This window comes from Parasteatoda tepidariorum, chromosome 12, assembly GCF_982258835.1.
Source record: "Parasteatoda tepidariorum strain Cologne lab strain chromosome 12, Ptep-v5.0, whole genome shotgun sequence".
In the NCBI taxonomy this organism is placed as follows: Eukaryota; Metazoa; Arthropoda; class Arachnida; order Araneae; family Theridiidae; genus Parasteatoda; species Parasteatoda tepidariorum.
In genome coordinates, this window is record NC_141766.1 from 3984132 (window position 1) to 4007102 (window position 22971).

General features: G+C 26.4%; 1 protein-coding gene across 1 annotated transcript in view; it reads left to right on the forward strand.

The window, feature by feature from the left end:
- The first annotated feature begins 2539 nt into the window (after positions 1-2539).
- Positions 2540-22971, forward strand: part of LOC107457256 (ETS homologous factor) — an 86832-nt gene continuing 66400 nt past the window's right edge. Inside the window, exon 1 of the mRNA XM_016075380.4 lies at positions 2540-2683. Coding sequence (XP_015930866.1) covers positions 2625-2683 — 59 coding nt within the window. The 5' untranslated portion in view covers positions 2540-2624. The remainder of the gene's footprint in view (positions 2684-22971) is intronic.

The following is a 22971-nucleotide window of genomic DNA, read 5'->3' on the forward strand; positions in this document are numbered from 1 at the left end:
CATACTTTGGACTCCTCTCCTTCCCAAACTATTAGGAAAATATTTCACAGATTGTGGCTACCCGGCATATTTTGAGGATCAATAATCTAAATTCGTCAAACTCGTATGTTTACTCCGAGAAAGTATGTTTTTATGTCACATTTTGTTGCTTAAAACACCTTCTGCTCTAATAAATCAGCATAATTAAGCCCCCCCCCCCGAATCATTAAGAATGAGTTCTGGAACGTGAAGATCCGATCATTAGATCAAAAGTTATTCAGGGCTCCGTTTTTTTTTTGACGCACTGTACATTCCTCAAAAATACTAGTGCTTATAGACATTGTACTTTATCCAACTATTATTGTACTTTATCCATCCTAAGAAAATTTTTAACAGAAACAAAATCCTTAAAATTACGATTTTTTTTAAAAAAATTGTTATTATTTTTAAAAAAATAATCCCATTGATTCGTTTTAAAATACGGAAACAAATCTCATTTAAAATATTCGTTTTTCATTCATATTGAATTTCAAATTGTGCTCCATCATCATTTATTTTATACAATTTAAAAGCATTTCATGAGTTGGTATTTTTGAAAGTGGACCATTTTTCATATATTTAAGGGCTAGAGCTTGAGTTAATTTAAAGATATTGATAAAGGTTAATCAATTCGGGTGCTTGTATTTGACATTATAATTTGATTAAACTTTAAAATGCAATAATGATTTTTAAATCATGAAACATTAGCATAGGTTTTACTGAGCGGGAATTTTAATGTAAAAATAATAACTAAGCGTAGACGTGTAAATAATTGAATAAATAATTTTATTTCTAATAACAATTAACAGCAACTTGAATAATAACAGTAATGATAATAATAATTAACCATTCTTGCTAAATAGATGGTATTTAAACCAGTAAACTAATTATATTGCTGTCAGTGTAAAATATTTTGGTGTATAGTTGCTACCAATTTCGGTGTCGAGGTAAAATAAATTTTTTTACAGTGCATGAATTTACCTTTTTTATTTAATTTTTCACTGTTGTAGTTTTATTTATTAGTTTATTCTTTCTTTGCGTGTTTGTTCACTGACAAAAAATATTGAGCATTAGAATAATTTAATGGATTCATTTCAAAAGCATTTCTTTTAAAAAACGAGCACATTTTTACTAATATATTCATCCTAATTCTTTTGAACAATTGTTATTTGGTCAAGTTTATATAATTTGTTGCACGATAAATACACTTCTGTATTTAACAATGCATTTAATTTACCTCAACACCAAAAATGAGGGCAACTATACATTAAAATTCTTTACAGTTTACTTCTTGTTATAAGTTTTGACGTTTTATACAGTGGCAACACAGTAATCTTGTAGGGCTCTTTTAATTTATTCCTTTTTTTTGTTGCTCCGATAACAATTATATTATTTGAATAATACACACGCTACAATTGATTGGTACGAGAAACACAAGCAAACAGTTGAATTTGTGACCAAACAAAGTCACTTAATTTACTTCGAAATGTGAGAAAGATCTCGCATCGTGCATGCTTTATTATTCTCAGAAAGTTCCGTGTTTATTTCAAAGTTAACAGTATTTTGAGAAAGCAAATAAGGAATTGTTTTAGATTTGGTTATTAAAAATTGATTTATTCGACTTTAAAAAAATGTTTTTGTGATAACATTACTTTAACAACAAATCTTGCTCCCTTTGACGCAGAATTTCTATCAAACATATTTTTTATACTTTTTTCATTATTTTGTATTAATTTAGGTTAAAATAAGTGAAAAATATTATATTAAGCATTTTAATAATTTATGCTTACGAAATACAACACCGGTGTCTTTTTCTGCGTTAAGGATTTCCAAACATGTCTCACTTTCAAACAATAATTTTTTCGAATTTTCACTTGTTATTTAGGTCTAAGAGAAGTAATAATTGAAATTTCTTTAATTTACAAAATCAATTATTGATAAGTTTTTGAATATGAAAAATTAAAACTACTTTATTTCAGGATTTAGTAATTTAGTACAAATATAATTTCGATAATCTAACAGATTTTTTTAGCTACTCTTAGACTGTTTTTTTTTTTTAATTAAAAAATACCAAAATCTATTTTAGCTTGCAATTAGAGTGGCAAAAAAATATACAAAAGGAACACCGGTGTCCCAGCGTCAAAGGATAAATGTCTGATCATAAATATAAAAGGAAGATATGACTACGATTAACTCATTTTTTTTTGCATAAGTAGATTTAATTTATTTTCAAAAATAACGGTTCATACCTCAAGAAGTGTAATATATTCTCTTGATTTTTTAAAAAGTGCCAGAAATGTGTGTGCTAACTCCTATAAAAAGTCATACTTCATCATACTTAAAATTACGATTACATTTTCTTTTTGCATAAGTAGATTTATTTTAATTTCAAAAATAACTGCTCATGCATCAGAAATTGTAATATATTCTATTGATTTAAAAAAAAAATACAAGAAATGTGTGTTCTAACTTCTATAAAAAGTCCTGTTTAAAATGCTTCAAGTTATAACAAATAGTAAGCAAGGTCGGTGGTTTTCGTCATAGATTAGTGTTCTTCCTTATAGAATCCAGGGCAGTAAGAAGAATCATTCTAGCATCGTATAGTCATGATTGAAGTCAATCATTTCCTCACAGGAGATACAAGTGCCCAGCACATTCTTAACCGGTAAGTCAAATTTAGCACCTTTTTCAAATTTTGTATCTTCTTTGAGATATTTCAAAATTAAATGAGAATATTATGCTTTGAATTATCAACTTTATTTTATTTGGAATAGAAATATGCATACTTTAGTTAGCCATTAACTTTGATTAACTAACAGCACCAGTAACTTAGTAATTTTAATAATTTTTTTTTAAAGTTTTCAAAATTTCTAAAATTAGCAATTAGTGCTTAGCACATTCTGAACCTGTAGGTCATTTTATATTGTTTTGCAACTTCTATAAGATTTTTCTTCCTCTATAAAATGTCTATTTTTTATATGACTGAAAATATTCTGCTTTAAAATGATTCATTTTACATTATTTGAAATAAAAAATTCTAAAATTAACAAATGATTAACTTTGTTTCTAAAATCAACAACTTGTGCTCTCAGCACATTCTAGATAGACTTTCCAAGAACTTTTTATGAAAAATTCACTTTGTTGCGAAACTTCTATAAGATGTTTCAAATTAAATGAATGTTTCTATTTTTTAATATTACTGATATTCTGTTTTAAAATTATCAATTTTATATTATTTTGAATCTAAATACACGCATTTTAATTTGCGATCAGCACCATTTGCTATAAATTTCGTATTTTTATTTGTTTTTCAATTTTTAAAAAATTTCAAAAATTTCTACAATTAAATTTAAGTTTTTGCCACTTGTGTAGTTTCTCATAAAAATCAATAACAAAATCTTATATATTTAACAAGATAAAATAAACAAACTAAAGTAATATAATCCTAATGTTTGGGATACATTTTTTTAAAATTGAATAAATTATATGATAATGGAGAAAAACACTCGAAATTTAATACGAGTAAAAAGCGAATTTGAGTTTTATCTCTTATTCTAGGAAAAAAACATTCTTTTTTTCATCATCTGATAGCGGTTCAATAGAATTACTTTTTTTTGAAAAAAATTTGAAAAATAATCTTAAAATTTTTATAAATTGCTTTAGTCTAGACACACTTAAAGTGATTGACACTATGTAATATTATTATTGGAAATTTATTGCGTTATTTTGAATTGTATCATTATATTGTATTATTTATTATAAAATCTAGAGATAAAAAGTAAATCTTCAGATTTTTTGAGTCAAAGACAGCATTTGAAATTTATTTATAAATATTATTTTTTTCAAATACCAATGATTTAATTTGTTTACATAAAAATAATTAACTCAATAATACCTGAGTTGCAATAATCAACTGAATTCTGAAACGAAAAATTTACCCAAAATTATTGAAAAAGTAAAAAAATTGAGACACTTTGGGGAGTGTTACAAAATATTTTTAAAATTATCAAAATCTGAAATTATGCGAGATTCCGTGGAAAGAAAAAGATTTTTACAATTAAACTTGCTAACTTATTCGCCAATTCGCTAACTAATGAATAATTTATTAAATATGTTTAAGGCTTTTCTTTTGAAATTCTTAAATGAACATATGATAAATAATTCTTATATGCATATTTTATAATGTTTTTTTAATTATGAAACCAAGTTAAACCTATTTTCATAAAACAGTACCTTAATAAAGTTTCAATTTTTTGGTCAAGTGAATGCAAAAGCGTGTCAGGCAGTGCAACTGGAAAAATATTCGTTAAAATATTTCAAAGATCATTTATTATTATTATTTTGAATTGCTGAAAAATATTTTTACATGTGGTCATCAGAAATCTTCACAAAAAAATTCAATTGCTTAATTAAAGCTATTTAACCACGAATTATTGGCAAAAAAATTTACGTTTTTAGCAACTTTTAAATTTTAAACTATAAAAAGGTGGCAACTACTTTTCACCAAAAATATGTAATGAAACACCTGATATAGTTCTTTGTATAATAGAACACCAAGGACAGTTTCTTGGTATCGTGAAATGCCAGGAATATTCCACTGCTTTAGGCGTTAAGTAGTTGCCAACATTTTTAGTTTTTAGTAACACTAAAGTTTATTATAACAATAAGATATAATACTACACATAAGAATCAGTATTAAAGTTATTTTTACGATACGAGTAAAAGTAAGCACACTGTTATCTTTACATCGAAAATGGTAGCAGCCACTTTACACCAAATTAGTGTAGTGAAATGACATACATAACTCTTGAATCTAATGTTTCACTGACCCAATGTTTTTTTACACCACTTGGCGTAAAGTAGATGCCACTATTTTTGATATTATTCAGATACACCGAAGTTTATAATTAAGATGCACATAAGAGTTGGTAATTTTTACGATACAATATAAACTCAGAATTATTAATTTGTAACTGCAAACTTTTGTTTCTGTAAATGCATATCAGTGTGCAAGACAATAATAAATTTCTGCCATTTCGAACTCGAATGTAAACAACCTACCGATGATATTTTAAGTACGAAAAAAATGGCTTTTCCGGAAACAAAAATAATTTACGAATCGTGTGATTGTGCATGAGCTTGGTGTAAGCATTTTAGTGTTTAGATATTACGATACCCTTTAAAGAATATATGAACACTTTATTTGGTGTCAACTTAAAATAAAGCATTCCTTCACACAATTATTTGACTTTATTAATACTAAATTTGGTGAAATCTCAGGCTATAGTTTTAACAATGTATAGAATAGTAAATGATACTTTCTGTATTAGTCGTTATAAAGGAATTGTTATAGTAATGAGAGGTTGTAATAAAGTCAGACTGTATTATAAATGCATAATATGAATGTAAATTGACATAAGTTTCTAGTTAACTTTAAATGTGTTTGAAGAAAAAAATAACTTTTGATGCCCTTTTTCTTGCTTAGTTCCGATGCACGCAAATTACCAAAAATAAATGTAGTCATGCTGTTTCGTAATGACAACCTTTAATATTTTATTATATATTATATTTATATATTATATTTATATATTATATTTATATATTATATTTATATATTATATTTATATATTATATTTATATATTATATTTATATATTACATTTATTATTTTAATAATATTTTTAAAATCCCTTTCAAAATTAAGCACGAAAAGTAATATATTCATATGGAGTCCCTAATAAATGTTTGAGACAAAAATTATATTAAATCTAACTAAGAATTATACTGTAAAAACAGTTGTGTTTCAAATTAGGAGCAATCCTACAGATTGTATTAAGAAACACTTTATTTCATGTTAACACCAAATTAAACGTTCATGCACACCTTAAAGAGAGTAGTCAAAATGTAAACAATGGAGTCAATAATAGAAAACTAAGCTGCTCCGCGTATTTACACCAATTTTGGCATATTTTGGATATCGCTTCAATCTAGATTGTTTACAACCAAGTATGATGTGGCGGGTATTTGTTGTTCTTTTTCATGCTGTTGGATATCTGCAGAAACAAAGGTATACCGTTTCGAAATGTATGTATCTTTTCAGTTGTGTAATAAGGATAATTATATTTTAGTTTTTAATTATCAGTCAATTGTATTAAATAATTTTTTTGAATAATTTTTTTAATATTTATCTTCTATTCGTTTCTGTTTTGTTAAATTTATTTCGAATTCATGTTAGTATTCTCTTTTTGTTGTGAGTATGTTAGATTAACAAACTAATTTTATTTTTAAACTAAGTGTATATATACAGTGTAAAGAACATTATCAGTGTTTCACTACGACATGAATTCTTCTTGGCTCAACATCACTTGGTGTTAAGTTGCTGCCACCATTTTTGATCTTAGGTTGCATTTTTACATGCTACATACTTACATTTTTAGTTAAGTCACATATTTATGTTAAGCTACATACTTATATTTTTTGCATATAACGTAGTTAGAAGTTTTAAACCTGTAGACACGCTAAAAATGATGCGTTTGATGTTCAACACGTTCAAATTTGTTATTGCTTTAATATGGAAAACCATTTGATCGCGTCAATTAATCCTTCTTAAATTTGACAACTCGATACTATGTCTCAATTTAAAGGAATATATATATATATAAGTTCAAAATGAAGATTAAACAAAGAAAAATTATAGACATATGAAAGAGGGGGGGGGAATAATAATTAAAAAAATAACAAACAACTGATTAAATATATATATATATATATATATATATATATATATATATATATATATATATATATATATATATATATATATATATATATATATATATATATATATATATATATATATATATATATATATATAATCGTGTGGGCTGATGAAAAGATTATATCTTTTTTTTCTCTTTTTTTTCCGGTTTTTTTAAAAAAATTTCATCCTTTTTTTTTTAATCAGTTGTTTGATATTTTTTTTAATTATTATTTCCCCTTCCCTTTTTCATATGTCTATAATTTTCCTTTGTTTTATCTTCATTTTGAACTTATCTAATGCGTTCTGTTTACTTGCAATAAATGAAACTTATTGTTTTTTATAACTTTCTTCGTGTTTGCTTGTATTTATTTATTTTGTTATATACATATATATATATACACACATTCAATTTGACTAAAAATATTTTTCGTATGTATGGGTCTAGAGTAAAATTTTCTTAATCGATTTGAAAGTTTGAATTTAATAAAAAAAGGTTTAGTTATACAACCTATTCATTAAGGGTCGCGTTATAATTACTGTGCATTTTTAATGATATATTTCTCCTTTACTGTTTCAAAATTTTTATTAATTTGTTCAAAAAATGAGACAAATAATTCAATTCAATTTCTTATCTCAAGGTTTTATCAATTATTAGAAACCATTATAATACATAAGCTCTTTTAATTAAGTTCTAATATAAATCTTTCTTCGTCGTCGTAGTCTTTCTTCGTAGTTTTAATATAAATTGTTCTTTAAATAAGTTCTTTTAATTAATAATTTTTTTATTTGAAAAAGAATTTTACATTACTACTAAGTCATACATTGTAAGAAACGAAAAAAAAAATACAGATGATATCTGCGCGAGAAAAACCTTAAAATATTAATTTCTAAAAAGCGTTCCATTATCACTTAAAGTTCAATAAAAGGGAGGAAGCTATTTCTTATATCACTTTGTAGTTGAAATACATCTCAAATTTTTAAAGATTGAATTTTTATGAATGAGTTCAAAAAATGAAAAGAGACTCAAAATTCAAAACATATTCTAATGTCAAGGTTTAATGAATTATTAAAATTCATTTTATATCCAATCTCTTATCGCTAATTTCTTTTCTAAAGAAATTTTTGTTATTTGTATGACTTTAAAAAAAAAGCAATGTCAAACTTGAGCAATTAAAAATCTGTCTTCTATAATAAGTCAATTGCTTTTACTTACTGTCATTAAAAAGGACTCGTTGTTTTTTCCTCTTAGGATCACGAGATTTTGATGACGTTAAGAATTGAGGCGGTTAATTACTTGATTCAAATTATGCTTTTGACACATTATTGTCACAGGCGGGGATAGCCCAAATTATTCAAGTTAGAAATCGATATAGATTAGTTACATACACTGTAAAAAATTATAGTGTTTCTTAAAACTAAAAATGGTGGCAACTACTTTACATCACGAGCAGTACTTGGCGTACAGAAACACCAAGTTTGTCTTTTTACACTACCACTAGCTGCCCCCATTTTTGTTATTTAATGTAATAACACACTGATATTTATTATTATACTAAGATAGGATACATTAAGGAGTAAGAAAAGTTATTTTTACGAGATATTATAAAGTAAGAATTATTAGATTAGGATACATGCATAACATTAATTCTTTTAATAAAAATAGTATACAAATCAAACATACGCCAATAATAATATTAAGACGAATTTGGTATTAGCAGAGCGAAAGTGGATAGAAATAAGACTATATAAAATTAGCTATTACAGTCTACATGTACTTAAAAATTAAAATATAAATATTTTTAAGAAGCAAGAATCATAAATTTCGAATGCATATTATTTTTTAAAATAAAATTAGTTCGTTAATCAAACATGCACACAGCACAGACAGAATATTAATAGAATATTCATACAAAATCGAAGTAAATAGAGTTTAAATATTAGAAAGTTATTTTATACAATAGGCAGATTTATGCAAATATTATGAGAACATAAATATCGTTATTATACAACTAAAAACATACAAGAGTTTTATAATAATTTATATGAGTAATAGGTCAAATCAAAACAAAAAGATTGAAATTACTTGGCAAATAATCGACTACAATCAATATTTTTTTCAAACAGTAAAGAGAAATGAAACTTACTTGGTATTAAACATGCTATGACCAGTTTGTCAATTCAATCCAACAATAACTCACAAATAAAAAATCCCCATATTTTCCGCCACACTGGCACCATCTTGAAATTGCACAATTATTCACCTTTAAACGTCTGCTAATGTCCAAAAGGATTTGTTATACGTTTAAAACATGCTCTACCGTCATTTCATACAAGGATTTAGCTAATTAATTAAAATATACACCAATTATTCACCAAATTTAACGAGATCCGAAAAACATTATTCTTCACCAACGAGTTGCAGATTAGTGTAATCTTTATCAATTATTGGTATTTAACTGCACCCTTTGAAGTGGGTAAGAACGCTTGATTCGGTGTTTACTTGAGAAAAAGTAATCGTTCACACAATTTTTAGATCTTTTTAACACCAAATTCTCATAGGTACTGCATCACAGTTTCTACAGTGTGGATAAATAGCAGCATTGAATACAACAACAAATTCACTCCAAGTCGAAATCGATTGAAACAATATCCGAAGTACGTTGGAATTTTCCGAAGTAAAAGTATTTAACGTATGGTTTGAATGAGCGTAATCGTGGTGTTAGTTTTTTGCATTGTAGGAGTTTAGAACTTTCATAAACCTTCGTATATGGATTTGGTGATAACTTGAAAAAAAAGTGTTCCGTCACACAATTTTTTGGATTCAATAATGATAAGCAACAAAAAGCTTACACTAATAATATTTGTTTGTTAATACCCTGTGGATATTTCATGTGGCTAATTCTGTTACTTAGCACTTTATTTTTAAAAAAAGTACTGTGCTTCAGATCTAAACGTATTAATAATTCCATAAATATATTAAAGTAAAGAACTATCTTCTTTCAGCAAAATAAATCTCATTGATGAAACATTTGAGCTACCACTTTTTCTTTTTTAAGAAAAAAGAAACCGTCTGTTTAAAAGAACGCTAGGCAGAAGTGGGTAACGATAAGACAAAAATATATTCAGATTCTTTATTTATAGAAAAATATAATTGTCCTGATTTATTGCCATTGAGACGCATAATGCTTATTGCAATGATTTTTTTAACTATACCCTTGCTCGCTATCGTTTACCGAACCCTGGAATCACGATGAAAACTCGATACAGTCGCTCTTTACACTTCTTTGCAGGTGCCTTCACCACTGATGACTTTCCTATATATTTCAAAAATATAATATTTTTATTTAAAATTAAGTCATAAAAATTAATTTTGCAATTTGTATGCAGTAATGAAAGTATAATCACATATTGATGAATAAATAATGACAATATCATTAATGATATGATATAAATTTTTTAATTTGTTTCATAGTTAGTTATGGAACTTACAAAAAATTTAATTTGAAATTATAATTCGTTCTTTCGAAGACAAAAAAAAAAAATGAATTTAAAATATTGATTTTTCTAAACCACGCTCACTTCTCGGTGTCACCCTGCAATTTTCATTGTAAATCGCTCGCTCTTTTCACCTAGATCTTGTTTAGTACCTATATTCATAATTTGACGTTTTAATATTTTTCAAACTTTATATAAATTTTTTTAGAGGCTGCTCACTATCTTTAATAGCACTTGAATATGCTTACACATTTCTTTTCAAATCGATCATAATCTGCTATGGATCATCGAGAAAGCAGCAAATATCAATATCGGATTATTATATATATTTGTTAATTAAAAAAACGCGACTTATTTCATTGTTATGAGCACGTTGCTGAAAGAAAATATAATTTTAATGCTAATAGTTTTCATAAAACGAAATTATGCCTCGTAAAAACGGACATAAAATAAATTAAAAACCACTGTTCTCTTATTTAAATTAAATTAAACACCACGCCCCCTGCTCGCTGTCGTTCGTCAACGTTGGGTACTACTTTCGCAGATTTTTTATTTATTTATTTTTAAAAAAAAATCACTTCGCTCATTTTGTCTGTCCTAAAATTAAAGTAACAAACAATTGCTAAAAAATTCCAAAAAAATTTATAATTTCATGCATATGTTTAGAAACCAAAGATGGAAATTCACATTAAAATAAGTGTTGTTTCAATTTCAATTTCATTTATTTATTCTTTTATTTTTTTTCTAGTTAGTAAATAAGTTAAAATTATTAAAATAAAATTATAAACTACGTAAATTCAGAAAAAAAAAATCAAATCGAAAAGCCAAAATGGAAACTCAAATTGAAATTTTTTATAAGTTAAGCTTCTTATTTTTATTCGGTAGAAAATATTCAGTATAAAAAAATATTCGATAGTAAAATTCGGTAGTAGTTATTTTTATTCTGTAGTAAATATGTTTCAATTAGCAAATTCAAGGTAATTTTTTTTAAAAAAATTTATGCGTGTGAAACTACGTATAAGTTTTAAAATTTAAATCACAAAGATTTAAATTGAAAACTAATTCCTTGCAAGTAAATAAAAAAAGGAGGAAAGGATAGTCTGACGTCTCACAGAAGCGATATCTATTAGTCAAGAGATAGAGTGAGGGAGGGAGAGATAGATAGAGGGAGAGATAGGGAGGGAGAGATAGGGAGGGAGAGTTAGAAAGAGAGCATCGAAAAACTCTATAGTCAGCTTATATAAATATTAAGAGCCAGTTTCTTTTTTCTTCTTAATCGTGCAAATTAAAGTTATTTCAATTAGAGGCTTGATGCTGAAAGCCAGTTTTTTTTAAGAGTCAGGCAGGGTTGGACACTTGACATTTTGACTTCGCAGAAATAATTTTGAACATATTAACTTCCCGATGTATTATTTTACGCTCAATCGAAATAAGATTTAAGCCGATAGGATGAACAGTTCAGAAATAATTTAAATTTTATTTTAAAACAGTATAAATTTTGACTTATACCTGTTCCCATTTTTGACATTGCTATATAAGCAGTTAAAGTATTGGATGCTGTGTACAGAATAGAAATGTATAGAAATGTAGCTGTGTAAATTGTTATAAGTCAAAAACTGCACTTTTCATAATTTCAAAATTATTAATTGTATTAATTTGGTTTCGATCACATTCGATTTAGAGTAAATAAATACGTATCATCAAATGCATTGCTTGTTTATATAGCAATGCCAAACACGTTAATATATGCATAAATATGGTACAAAATAGTGCTTTTTATATAACGAATTTTATAACCTTTACTAATAACTATTACTAACAGTTTTATGATTGAGGTTTTATTATATTCATCGTCACCTTCACCTCATTTCATTAATCCAAAAAAATGCATAGGATCTCTGTTTGTCTACATAGCAATGTTCTGTACTAATTATCGATAAAAGCTCTGATATATTAGTTGTAACGACATGGGTGAAGTTTTATTTGATTCAGAGAAACAATGTGTCACTTGTCTAGATAGCGATCTTGTCTAGATGGGTAAATCTTAAAACCCTAAGAATTTCAACAGAACCGAAATAAAATCATAAAATCAAAAACATCAAGCCCCCAATTGAAAAGTCTAAAACAGTTCTTTTTTTTTTTAAAATTAAAGAATATTTGGCTTTGGTTCAAGCGACGGGGAAAAAATGCGCATTTTACCTTTCAAGATTGTATTAAAAAATACTAAATTTTAAAATTTAATAACTTTAAAACTGATTGGAATTTTTCAAAATATTCAAAAATGTTTTATTTTTAGTCCTAAGAGTACGTGACTGCAAAGAATTGTAGTTCTACTGTGATTAGTTTTTTCCTTACATTACAGTCCATTAATCCTCCATAACTTATTCAAAATTAAAATAAGAATGAGAGACGGCTGAACAATCTCTTTCAGATCTAAGATTGCTAAACTGAACAGAAGAGAAAAAAAAATCAAAATTGAATAGTTTTTGAAATATCTCTGTAACACGGCTAAGGTTTTTTAATTTTGAGAGATTTTATAATTTAATTTTTATAATGGACAAAAAATTTTTGACTCTAAGCAATACAAAATTAATTTTAAACTTTGTAATTTCAAATGTTAAAATATAAAGTTTAATCGAAATTGACCTAATAGTTTCTGAGTAATTAAATTTTAAAAAAAATCGTATTTTTAAAAGTTTATATTTCAAGGACTATTAAACTTATTTCGTGAAATTTTTTTTTAATCTGTCTTTTCATTGTTTAAATTAATGTAAAAAATTTTATACCTTACAAATTGTTCAGACTATTATAAAATAATAATATTTAAAAAATACTTTTTTGCACACAACAATCCTTAGATAAAGAAGTTTTATATTTGTGTGGTTAAAATAGTTTTGCTTAATCAGACGAGGCGAAATACTTTAACTTAAGGGTTCTAACTTTCGGGTTCTAACCTTCTTGAATAAATTGTGGTGACCATATTTTTCGGATTACGACTATCCAGACTACGGCTTAGGGGGAAAAATGGTATATTTATTCAGAGAAAAAAAACTTTTGTTTCTCCTTTCATTAATTATAATATTGTCAGTATGAATAAATTAGCATATTAAAACTCCAAACTGTTAAAATTGACTCACATATTAAGCCTATTTTTTAGCTGAAAATAAAGCACTACTATTACAGCATTCATTAGTACGTGATTATCCAGCATTGTATTAAAAGTTATTAAGATGTTAAATTTTTTCTTTAATTTTGCGCACATTTTTTCTTTAATTTTACATTTATTTACATTATTTAATTCAACGCTTTATAATTCACCACACTAAAAAAAAAATCCCGAAGCGTTACTGAATACAGGGGCAGCAGTGCGTGTAATTTTCAAAAACGTTTCTGAATATTTCAAAAACCTTTTTCTGTAAAATTCAAAGACATTTCGAAGTACTTCAGAAAGATTTTGAATCTTTTTTTCGGATTTATTATTTTTATTTTAATATTTTGATGCGTTTTTAAATATTTCGGAAACCTCTTGTGAGGCTAAGCTATTAACAATGTCAACCGCCATCAATCAAAACTCCAAGCTAGAGTCGAGTTAACATGCCATGAATTGGAATTTAATAGTTGTAGTGGTATCTACGTTACACTCTGCAACTGAATCGGCTTCAATGCGATTCAGTTTGCTACTTTTGAAAATAAAAGAAATGTTTCTCAATTGATCTGAAGCATGTTAGTTCTCTGAGATTTTCAGAAACATTTTTGTCGAGTCAGAATCTGAAATTTTTTACTGAGAAATTAATGAGTAAATTATACCTGAGTCTATCATAGCTGCCAACGACTACGTATTCTCCGTAGTATTTCCTTTTTAAATTTAATGTGGTAATGAATCTTAGAAATTTCTTTTTAATTCTAGGATTTTTTATAATATTATTTTAATAAGACTTTGACTACCATTAAATGCAAATAAATCTATCTTGTATAAATAAAATGGATGTAAACCATAGTAATTGTACAAAGTTAATTTTATCTATCACTCGGAAAATACTTTCTTGAAAAAAGTAAAAGCCGGCAGGTCAGTATTATAACTCATTCATGAATTAATATCCAGAAAGAAAAATGTGTATAAAGCAAATCGTTGAAAAGTTTTTTGTTTTGGTAAATTTTATCAGCCTTTGCAGTTTCTTTGTTACACCGTGTAATCTTAAAAGTACGTAAGCAGTATTTTTAAGATTATGAAAACTACATGTTTTTAATGCTTGAATATAATTATTATTTTGTTTCAGAGAATAGAGATTTTGCTTATAAAATAATAAATTGGGCTCAAAATAACTTTCTAAAATAATAAAATTTCTACTAGTATTTAGGATTTATGTACAAATCAACTGGAAGAATAAATGTATTTATTTCATTTCTCTAAGATAGATTTGAAGACACTGTCTCAATGAAGAAATGACACTGCCTCAGCCTTTTAAGAAATGAAACGATTTAATCATTTAAGGATGTTCTTTCGTTTTACGAAAAAATGGCTATTTTTAAGCAAAACTGTAGTGATTTTGTAGCAGTTATTCATAAGCGTTTAGTTTTATAACTCTCTAAATAGCACCCCCTATACTAATCATGAAAATGGCGCAAAATGTGGACATGAAGAAATGCCACAATTTTTTTAAAAATGAAAAGCGTTTTTGATATAATTTTTTAATGTTTGAACAATTCCAAAGATGGACTAAAAAAATACTCAAATATTTAGATTTATTTGCCAAATTTAAATAGCGCCAAAATTAAATCAAATATTAATAATATTTTAATAGATTATTAATATTTGATTTTAATGTTTTTTTTCCGAGGTGGAAAAAAACTCGCCAAGTTAGCGATTTCTTAAAGAACTCAAAAGTCCTTTAAATATTGAAATTAAACTTTTATTCCGTTTTAAAGTCTAGATAATTCTTTGTGGAAAGATAGTATTGTAATTTAAAATTATAGCGTTGCTTTGAGTTTAACGTACACATACTTCGACTTTTTTTCCATTTCTACTTTGAAAACGCCCTTAATTGAGTCATTTTATTCTGTTAAAAGATTTATTTCTAATGAAAATACTTTCTAAGGGTGGCGAATAAATAGTAATAAAATACAGTATCAAATTAAAAGTAATTGCAATAAGTTTTTAATCTAAGCAATTTACGATTAGGCTTCGCTCGATACGACAGAAATACGTTTATGTTGTAAGAAAGTTCTATTACAACAATGGTGTGTAATTACAATTCTTAAAAAAACATCACGCCTTCATATTGCATATTTATTGTTTTCCTTGTCTCATTTGGGCTTGTTTAAGTAGACTTCATTATGATTTTTTTTTACTTCTATGTTGACCTAATGTCGCGAAAACAAGTCATTTGAAAATTTCAAGTCCTTCATAGTCGATTTTTATTTCGTTTTACCATAAATTTTTAAGTCAGTGTAGTAATCAGACAAGTTCCGTAGACTTATTTGTCTTCCCACAAAATATGCTCTTCAAAAGAAAATATGTTTTAAAAAGGATTCGGGAATATTTAATTAGTTTTGTAGGAACAATTTACTGTATTATGCAAATTAATTGGAACCAAGATTTAAAAAAATCGGTCTTATTCAAATGCTTTCATACATCGAGAAATGCTTTTGCTTAAACTTTGGAAAGACATTTTGGCTTTCATCAACCAGTGAACATTGCTCAAAATAAAGAAAAGAACTGAACCTGAAAACTTTCGTTCTAATGATCGGATTTTCTCGTTCTAAGTCTCAATCTTAATGGTTTCTGGGGATGACTTAAATTATGTTAATTAATTAGCGCTAACTATTAGTTAAGTTAAGAAATCCGACACAAAAACGCACTTCCTCTGAATAATAAAACTTTTTTTTTTACATATTTGGATTTCCGCACCTCAAAATAGGGGGGAGGATAACCGCAAATATGGTCCTAATAGTTTTGCCAGGAATGCGGGGATAAGTTTGGTCCCCTTAATGTCATTTCACGTTTGGCGTTTTTGGTCATATCTCTAAAATTAATTGCGTAATTTAAAAAAAAATTTCAGCCACTCATTGCACTCGTTTAACCAAAGATAATTTCTTACTAAAACTAATTTTTAATAATTATTTATTATTTAATTTAATACTGGACGAAAAAAAATTGAATTATGAGCCATAAATTTTCTTATACCATATTGATTTACGAATTTTTCTATAGTAAAATCTAAAATTTCAATTGTTTTTATTTAGAAGAAGCTAAAAAAAATTAAAATTCATTATTTTTAAGAAAAATTGGCGACATTGAAAAAATATTTAAATGGAGCGGTTAATGCCTAAATTTGTAAACTTACAAGGAACTTGATTTAAGCAAGACTAGCGTAACTTTTATTCATGATTTTTCGTTGTTTCGATTCGATATCGTTTTCGTTTTTTAATAACAAAATACGATGCGTCTTTTGAAGTTGTCCGTTAATTTATACTTTATTTAGTTATGAGACATTAATAAAGTTTAATATTTAGCGAGTTTTACAAAAACACGTTTCTGATGAAATGTGGTTATGCATCTGATTTTTTTTTTTAAATTTTAGTTTTTAAATGATTCATTCCACAATTGATTAAATTTCAGTAATGTGCATAAGTATGCTTTAATAAGGAATAATATGTTTATCAATTATGCAATATACATTTAAATAACTGAATAATAAAAATATAAACGAAGCTACTAGTTACGTAAAAGAATATCGTCCTAATATCGTTTTAAACCTAAATTTTGTGACACCAATGACGATTATCTGTAATATCGTTGATATTTTTATTACTATAAAGATGCCGAACATAAAGAGTTGTCTAATGCGTAGCTAAAATTATTAAGTGTCTTAAAATACCACAGTATCTTATATATCGTTCTAACATCTCAATTTTAAATTTAAATTTTTAGTTACCTCGCCACGTGTGATTCACGGACTATTTAACCAATTATTTCATTATATTTTCCCTCTTTCTTTACGTTACAACGTAGACTTTTTTCGATTATATACTAATCTATTTAATTTAATTTTTATTAGTACTTAAAGTTTTTCTTTCAATTAATACTTGTTTTAAATTATTGTCAAGTTTTTTTTTCGAGTCTCAGAAATACGGCAAGTTTGCTGATAAGAATTTAAGAAAATTTCCTATATTAAAATTACTCGGTCAAAAATGCCTGACTAATCAGATTCAACAAGTGCATCCTTTTTCTCTTAGAAAAAACAAACAAATTATTTATTTGTTTACTTTATTGTTTCTTATTTGTTTGATTTGTGAAAACTTATTGGTGTAACTTAAGAAACCATAACTGCTTGCTTTGTTTTTTAGAGAACAAGTTCGAACCGCAATTTCATTTTGACGTTTAAACTTATATATTACACCGTTAACTTTAAGAAAGCTACTTTTCTAAAAAAAAGATGCTGAAAAAATTTACTTCTGTTAAAATTATTTTTTAACTTTAGCACAATTCACAAGATATTATTGTAGTATAGAATGTTATCCTTAAACTGTTTTATTTTGTTAAGCAGCAAATACGAAAAATTTGAAGTTTGTAAAAAGATTCCAAAATCGTGCTACTTTCAGAATCATCATCTGATTTGAAATATGTAATAAAAAATAAAATTTTTTGAACCCATTTTGATAAAAAAAAAGTAAAAAATACGCAATAAGAGAGTTTATATAGAAACTATGAATACAAATATTTTGTATCGTTCGTCATAAGAGGATAAGAATGATATAATCTTCTCAATAATTTCGTTATTTTCAGAATTGAAATCTGTTTGAACATATTGTTATTGAAATTTCAATTGTAAAAGGAAATTTTTTTGCGTCGTTAAGAAATGTTTTTAAGTCTAGCAGTAAAAGACATTTATTTAGAAAGTTGTAACGGATTATTATTTTTTTAATCTTAGAGCCTATGCTTTTATCTTACTTAAAACTTATTTTAATATCCCGTAAAGTAGTACAACCCCTTGACATACGAAGACGTCTTGGAGACGTAATTTGTTTCTTATGTCAAAACAATAATTGACGTGTCTCAGACGTCTTCAACTCAGAGATGCCAAATTGATCCTGACAGCAAATAAATATTTTAAAGTGGTTGTTTATCAATTGGAATTTTTGGTTTAATAAATTCAATTTAGCAGGTTTTTATCCAACACTACGTCTAAATAATTCGTAGGGCTTATATAATTCATCACTTTATAGTCATTATGTCATGCTATACCTTTTAAAAAGCAAGCAAAACTAGTCAAATATTTGCAAAATTTAGTTTGCAGTTATTTACCGCTTTTTTTAAAATTATTTTGGTGTGAAATAAATAGTATTTCTAGACTCATTACTTTTGTGCTTAATGATATGTCAAAGGGTTAATATACTACGTTATTAAATGAATAATCCCAAGAAAATGCAGCGAAAATATAAAAACTTAATTGATTTAAAAAAATTTATATAAAGATGATAATATATTTTTTTAAGGCAGTGAAGTTTTTATCATCAATTATACAGTTTTATATTTGGATCTTGATCATTATTTTAAAAAGAATTTTATGTTCGTAAAAGTAAACATCCATATTTAAATATTTTGAAAGGGTTCACGTGGTTCTCAAAAAAAGTAAGAGAACCGTAACATCAATATTGTAATTATGACGTTATAGTTAAATTTAAAATTAACATTTTGAAGCCAGTTATTTGGAGTCATGAAATTGAACATTTTTAAGTTCTGTTGACACTATTTCAGTATCTTAAAGACCTTACGAACTGTATTTAAAAGGAGAGTGTCGTATCAGATATATGTAGTTATGGGGAGAGACGTAAATTTAGCTTGTAAATTAAGGAAAATAAACAAAGAAATCATAATAGCGGTATTTGGTGATCGTAATATGTTGAGCGACATTTTATGGTGATTTTGTAAAAATAAGTTTCAGAATGTATCAAAACATTAGGATGCTATTTGTAAATCATCTTTATCCAACCTGTAACCTAAATATATCGCAGAATGAAGCGTTTTTTTTTTAAAACAATGAATCCTACAATATTCAATATATTATTACAACACGTTATTCTTATGCATGACATATTTCACCGTTTTTAAAATACACTTGACATACACCAATTATTTTAGTTATAAAAAAGAAATATCGTAAACTATATAAAAGTTTGTGAATCTGCATTAGAATTACCATACCATCCAAACTTTCTTGCCTAGAAGACTCGATCAAAGCTGTAAAAATAAGTATCCCTAAAATATTCTATATATTTATATTATTCTATATATTATTATATTCTAGTTATGCGAATTTGGTTTTAGTATGAAATCCTGGTATAAATGAAGCAAAAACAACGTAAAAAACATAAATAAATGTCAGATAAAAAGTTCACGTGTTCAAACTCTAAAAGCTTGGAATTCATAAATAATTTATAAATCGATTAAAAGTTTCTTTTCAAAGGAGATAAAAAAGAAAAACAATTCTTTGCTTTTTTGGTCAGAAATCAGCTCAGAGAATGTATTGCCTAAAAACCACGAAATATATTTCTATTAACTAATAATTTTCTATTAACTAATAATATATAATTTATTAAATATATCCCAGTAATAAAAGAGCACTATTTCTTTTTCTTTTAATGTCTGAACTTGGTTACTTAGTAACGGAGAAAAATTAGGTATTGCTCTCTCGAATTTGCTTATGGTTATCTTAAATTATTCATTTGAGGCGGCGATTCTGCTGGGCTTATAGTTAGGACTATTGCCAAATATATATAGCTTCCTAGCTCCCCTATTTATGATCCAATCCTTTCGAATTTCGTCTATTTATTTTGAAGGTCAGGAATCCATATATATATGGGTGATTCTCACGACTGTCTCTTGCTCCAAGATCTAATACAGTGAAACCTGCCAAGTTGACCACCGTTGTAAGTTGGGCGCCTGCATAAGTTGACCTCAATTAACAAGAACGGAATTTTTCCTATATAATATAAAGAAGCAAAACTTTTGTAACTTGATCACCTGTCTATCTTGTATGTTGACCACTGAAATAAGTCAATTTTGTCTAGGAGTATTATGAAATTCTATTCTAAAACCCTCATAAGTTGACCAGAAAAAAAAATTTCAGAAAATTTTCTGTCATTTTGGCAATGTATGTTAAAATTTCACTTGTTTGGTGAAATAGTGTAAAAAGCTAATCTAAACCCTTTTGTGAGTTGACCATCAGGGAAAACTGTAAGGGGTCAGCTTTTGACCATTTCTTTCATCCGTTCATTGAAAACAGGTGTGTTAGTTGAAAAGTTGCTCGTCCAGTTGCAATAGTGAGCATTTGAATAAATGAATGCTCTGAAATATGCTTTGATCCTTTATTTATGGTCTTTGATCTTTAAGTGTAGTAAATAAATTTTAAAGTGTTCAAATAATTTCATTTTGTTAAAGTTTTCAAATTACATGTTTTCGTGTTCTGATATTTTAAGAAATTATATTTATTAAACACTTCACATGCATAACAAACGAAATAATTTTTTAAAAAAAATTAGTTAAATATTAGAATTATATGTATCAAATTGAAGCTCATTCAGGTTTAAACACATTTCTTAAGATATTAATTTGAATTATATATATTTTCTGAATGAAATTTTTACGTCAAGCAAAAATTTTTTTTTAATGTATAGCAACATGATATAGGAAACGAAAAAGTAAACAATGACCCACCTCCTCTATAAGTTGACCACTTGTCTAAGTTGACCACTAAAACAATGCGCCACAAGTGGTCAACTTACACAAGTTTTACTGTACTATAATACTAATAGAACTATTTTTAAAACAAAACTAATAAATAGCATTGCTGTTAGCATTTTAAAATGACTTTGCACTAGCATTGACTGTTTTGTATACTTAAAAAATTTAATTGAATATCAAAATGTCATTTTCCTGGCTTGTCCCAAACAATATTTCCAATAATAACTAGCTTCAAAACTTCCCATACACTTTTCAAAATCTAATTTTTTTTTAATCTTATCCTATGTAAGCATTTTTAGAATATACGCAGATGGTATTGTTTACTAAAACTTCGTTTAAAATAACTTTTTCTGTCCATAACTTGTTTGTCCTATGAAAATCTGTCATTTTCCTGGCTACTCTTATTTAGTGATTTATAACCAAAATAGATAGCTCTAGGAATCAATATCTTATGTTAATAGATTGATTAGATACCCTCCTATCTGAACATGTCTTGTTGCATGAATAAAGAACCAATTTTCTGGTTCAAAATCTATTTCAAAATTTTTTTCAAATTGAGTAGGTTTTTTCGTTGTCATTTTCCTGGCTTCTTGAAATCGTTAATAACATAAACTACATAGATTTATCTGAGTTATTTTAAAAAATCCTATTGTTTTCTGCAGAATATAAACGTTTCAGCCCAAAATATTAAACTAAAGTAAAGTTATATGCTATAAAATGGCGAATTTGTATATATTTGATTGCGAATTTGTATTGAAATATATATATATATATATATATATATATATATATATATATATATATATATATATATATATATATATATATATATATATATATATATATATATATATATATATATATATATATATATATATATATATATATATATATATATATATATATATATATATATATATATATATATATATATATATATATATATATATATATATATATATATATATATATATATATATATATATATATATATATATATATATATATATATATCAACTTTTGAAAGCATATAAATAAATTTAATTTTACTCACAACGAAAAAAAAAGTTACGGATTACACTTCTTAGAAAAATTGAAGGGCGAGATGAAACAGGAAGTGTAAAAGAATCTTAATAAAAACTGGTTCAGATGAGAAAAGTTATGAAATGCCTATCATTATTCAACGTCAATGATTCTCACTCATTTAATAAGGTAACTCTGTTTTTAATAGATCCAGGAAAAGCGATTGATATTTTTAAATGAACTTTTCAAGCAAAAGAAATATTGAAAATAAATTTTCATACCGTGTTGAGTGGGTAATTTTCACAAACAACTGTGCTAAAACTGTAGCTAGTTTACGTCAGCACTTTGTTATGCGTGAGCAGGGAGCAGAATTCGTATTGACCAGCTATCGCTAGGAATTAAACCTAACCTCCCTAAGAGGCGACCCACGGCTTTTAACAAATTAAATCCTTTTTTTCTTGCTTTGGTGCCATTTATTAACCCGATTCGTCGTCATGGGGATTTTCGCCAAAATTTAAGGGTAACGTAATCGGTATTTACTACATTTTAGACTGTTTCTTAGTGAATATGCAAGGGAAAAAATATATGCCCGATCGGAACAATTTTACAATCCCTGGCACGTCGGGCAATAGGATTTATTTTTAAAACAATTTAATCATTTGAATTAAATATTTATAAATAAAAATATATATCCATGTTATTTTAGTTTATTTTCTTTTGTAACCGGCAAGAAATCACTATTCACATAGCGAAATTATGATATTGTTATAAAATCATAGAAAAGATCTGTGACAACTGGTTTTTCAAAAACAAATTAATGTAATAATTTTTAGCTTTCGTTTCAAATATTTATTTTGAAATCTGTTTTAAATATTCTATTCACATAGGGGACTTACGGCTGTTTAATATGCAATCTTATAAGCCCAACTCAG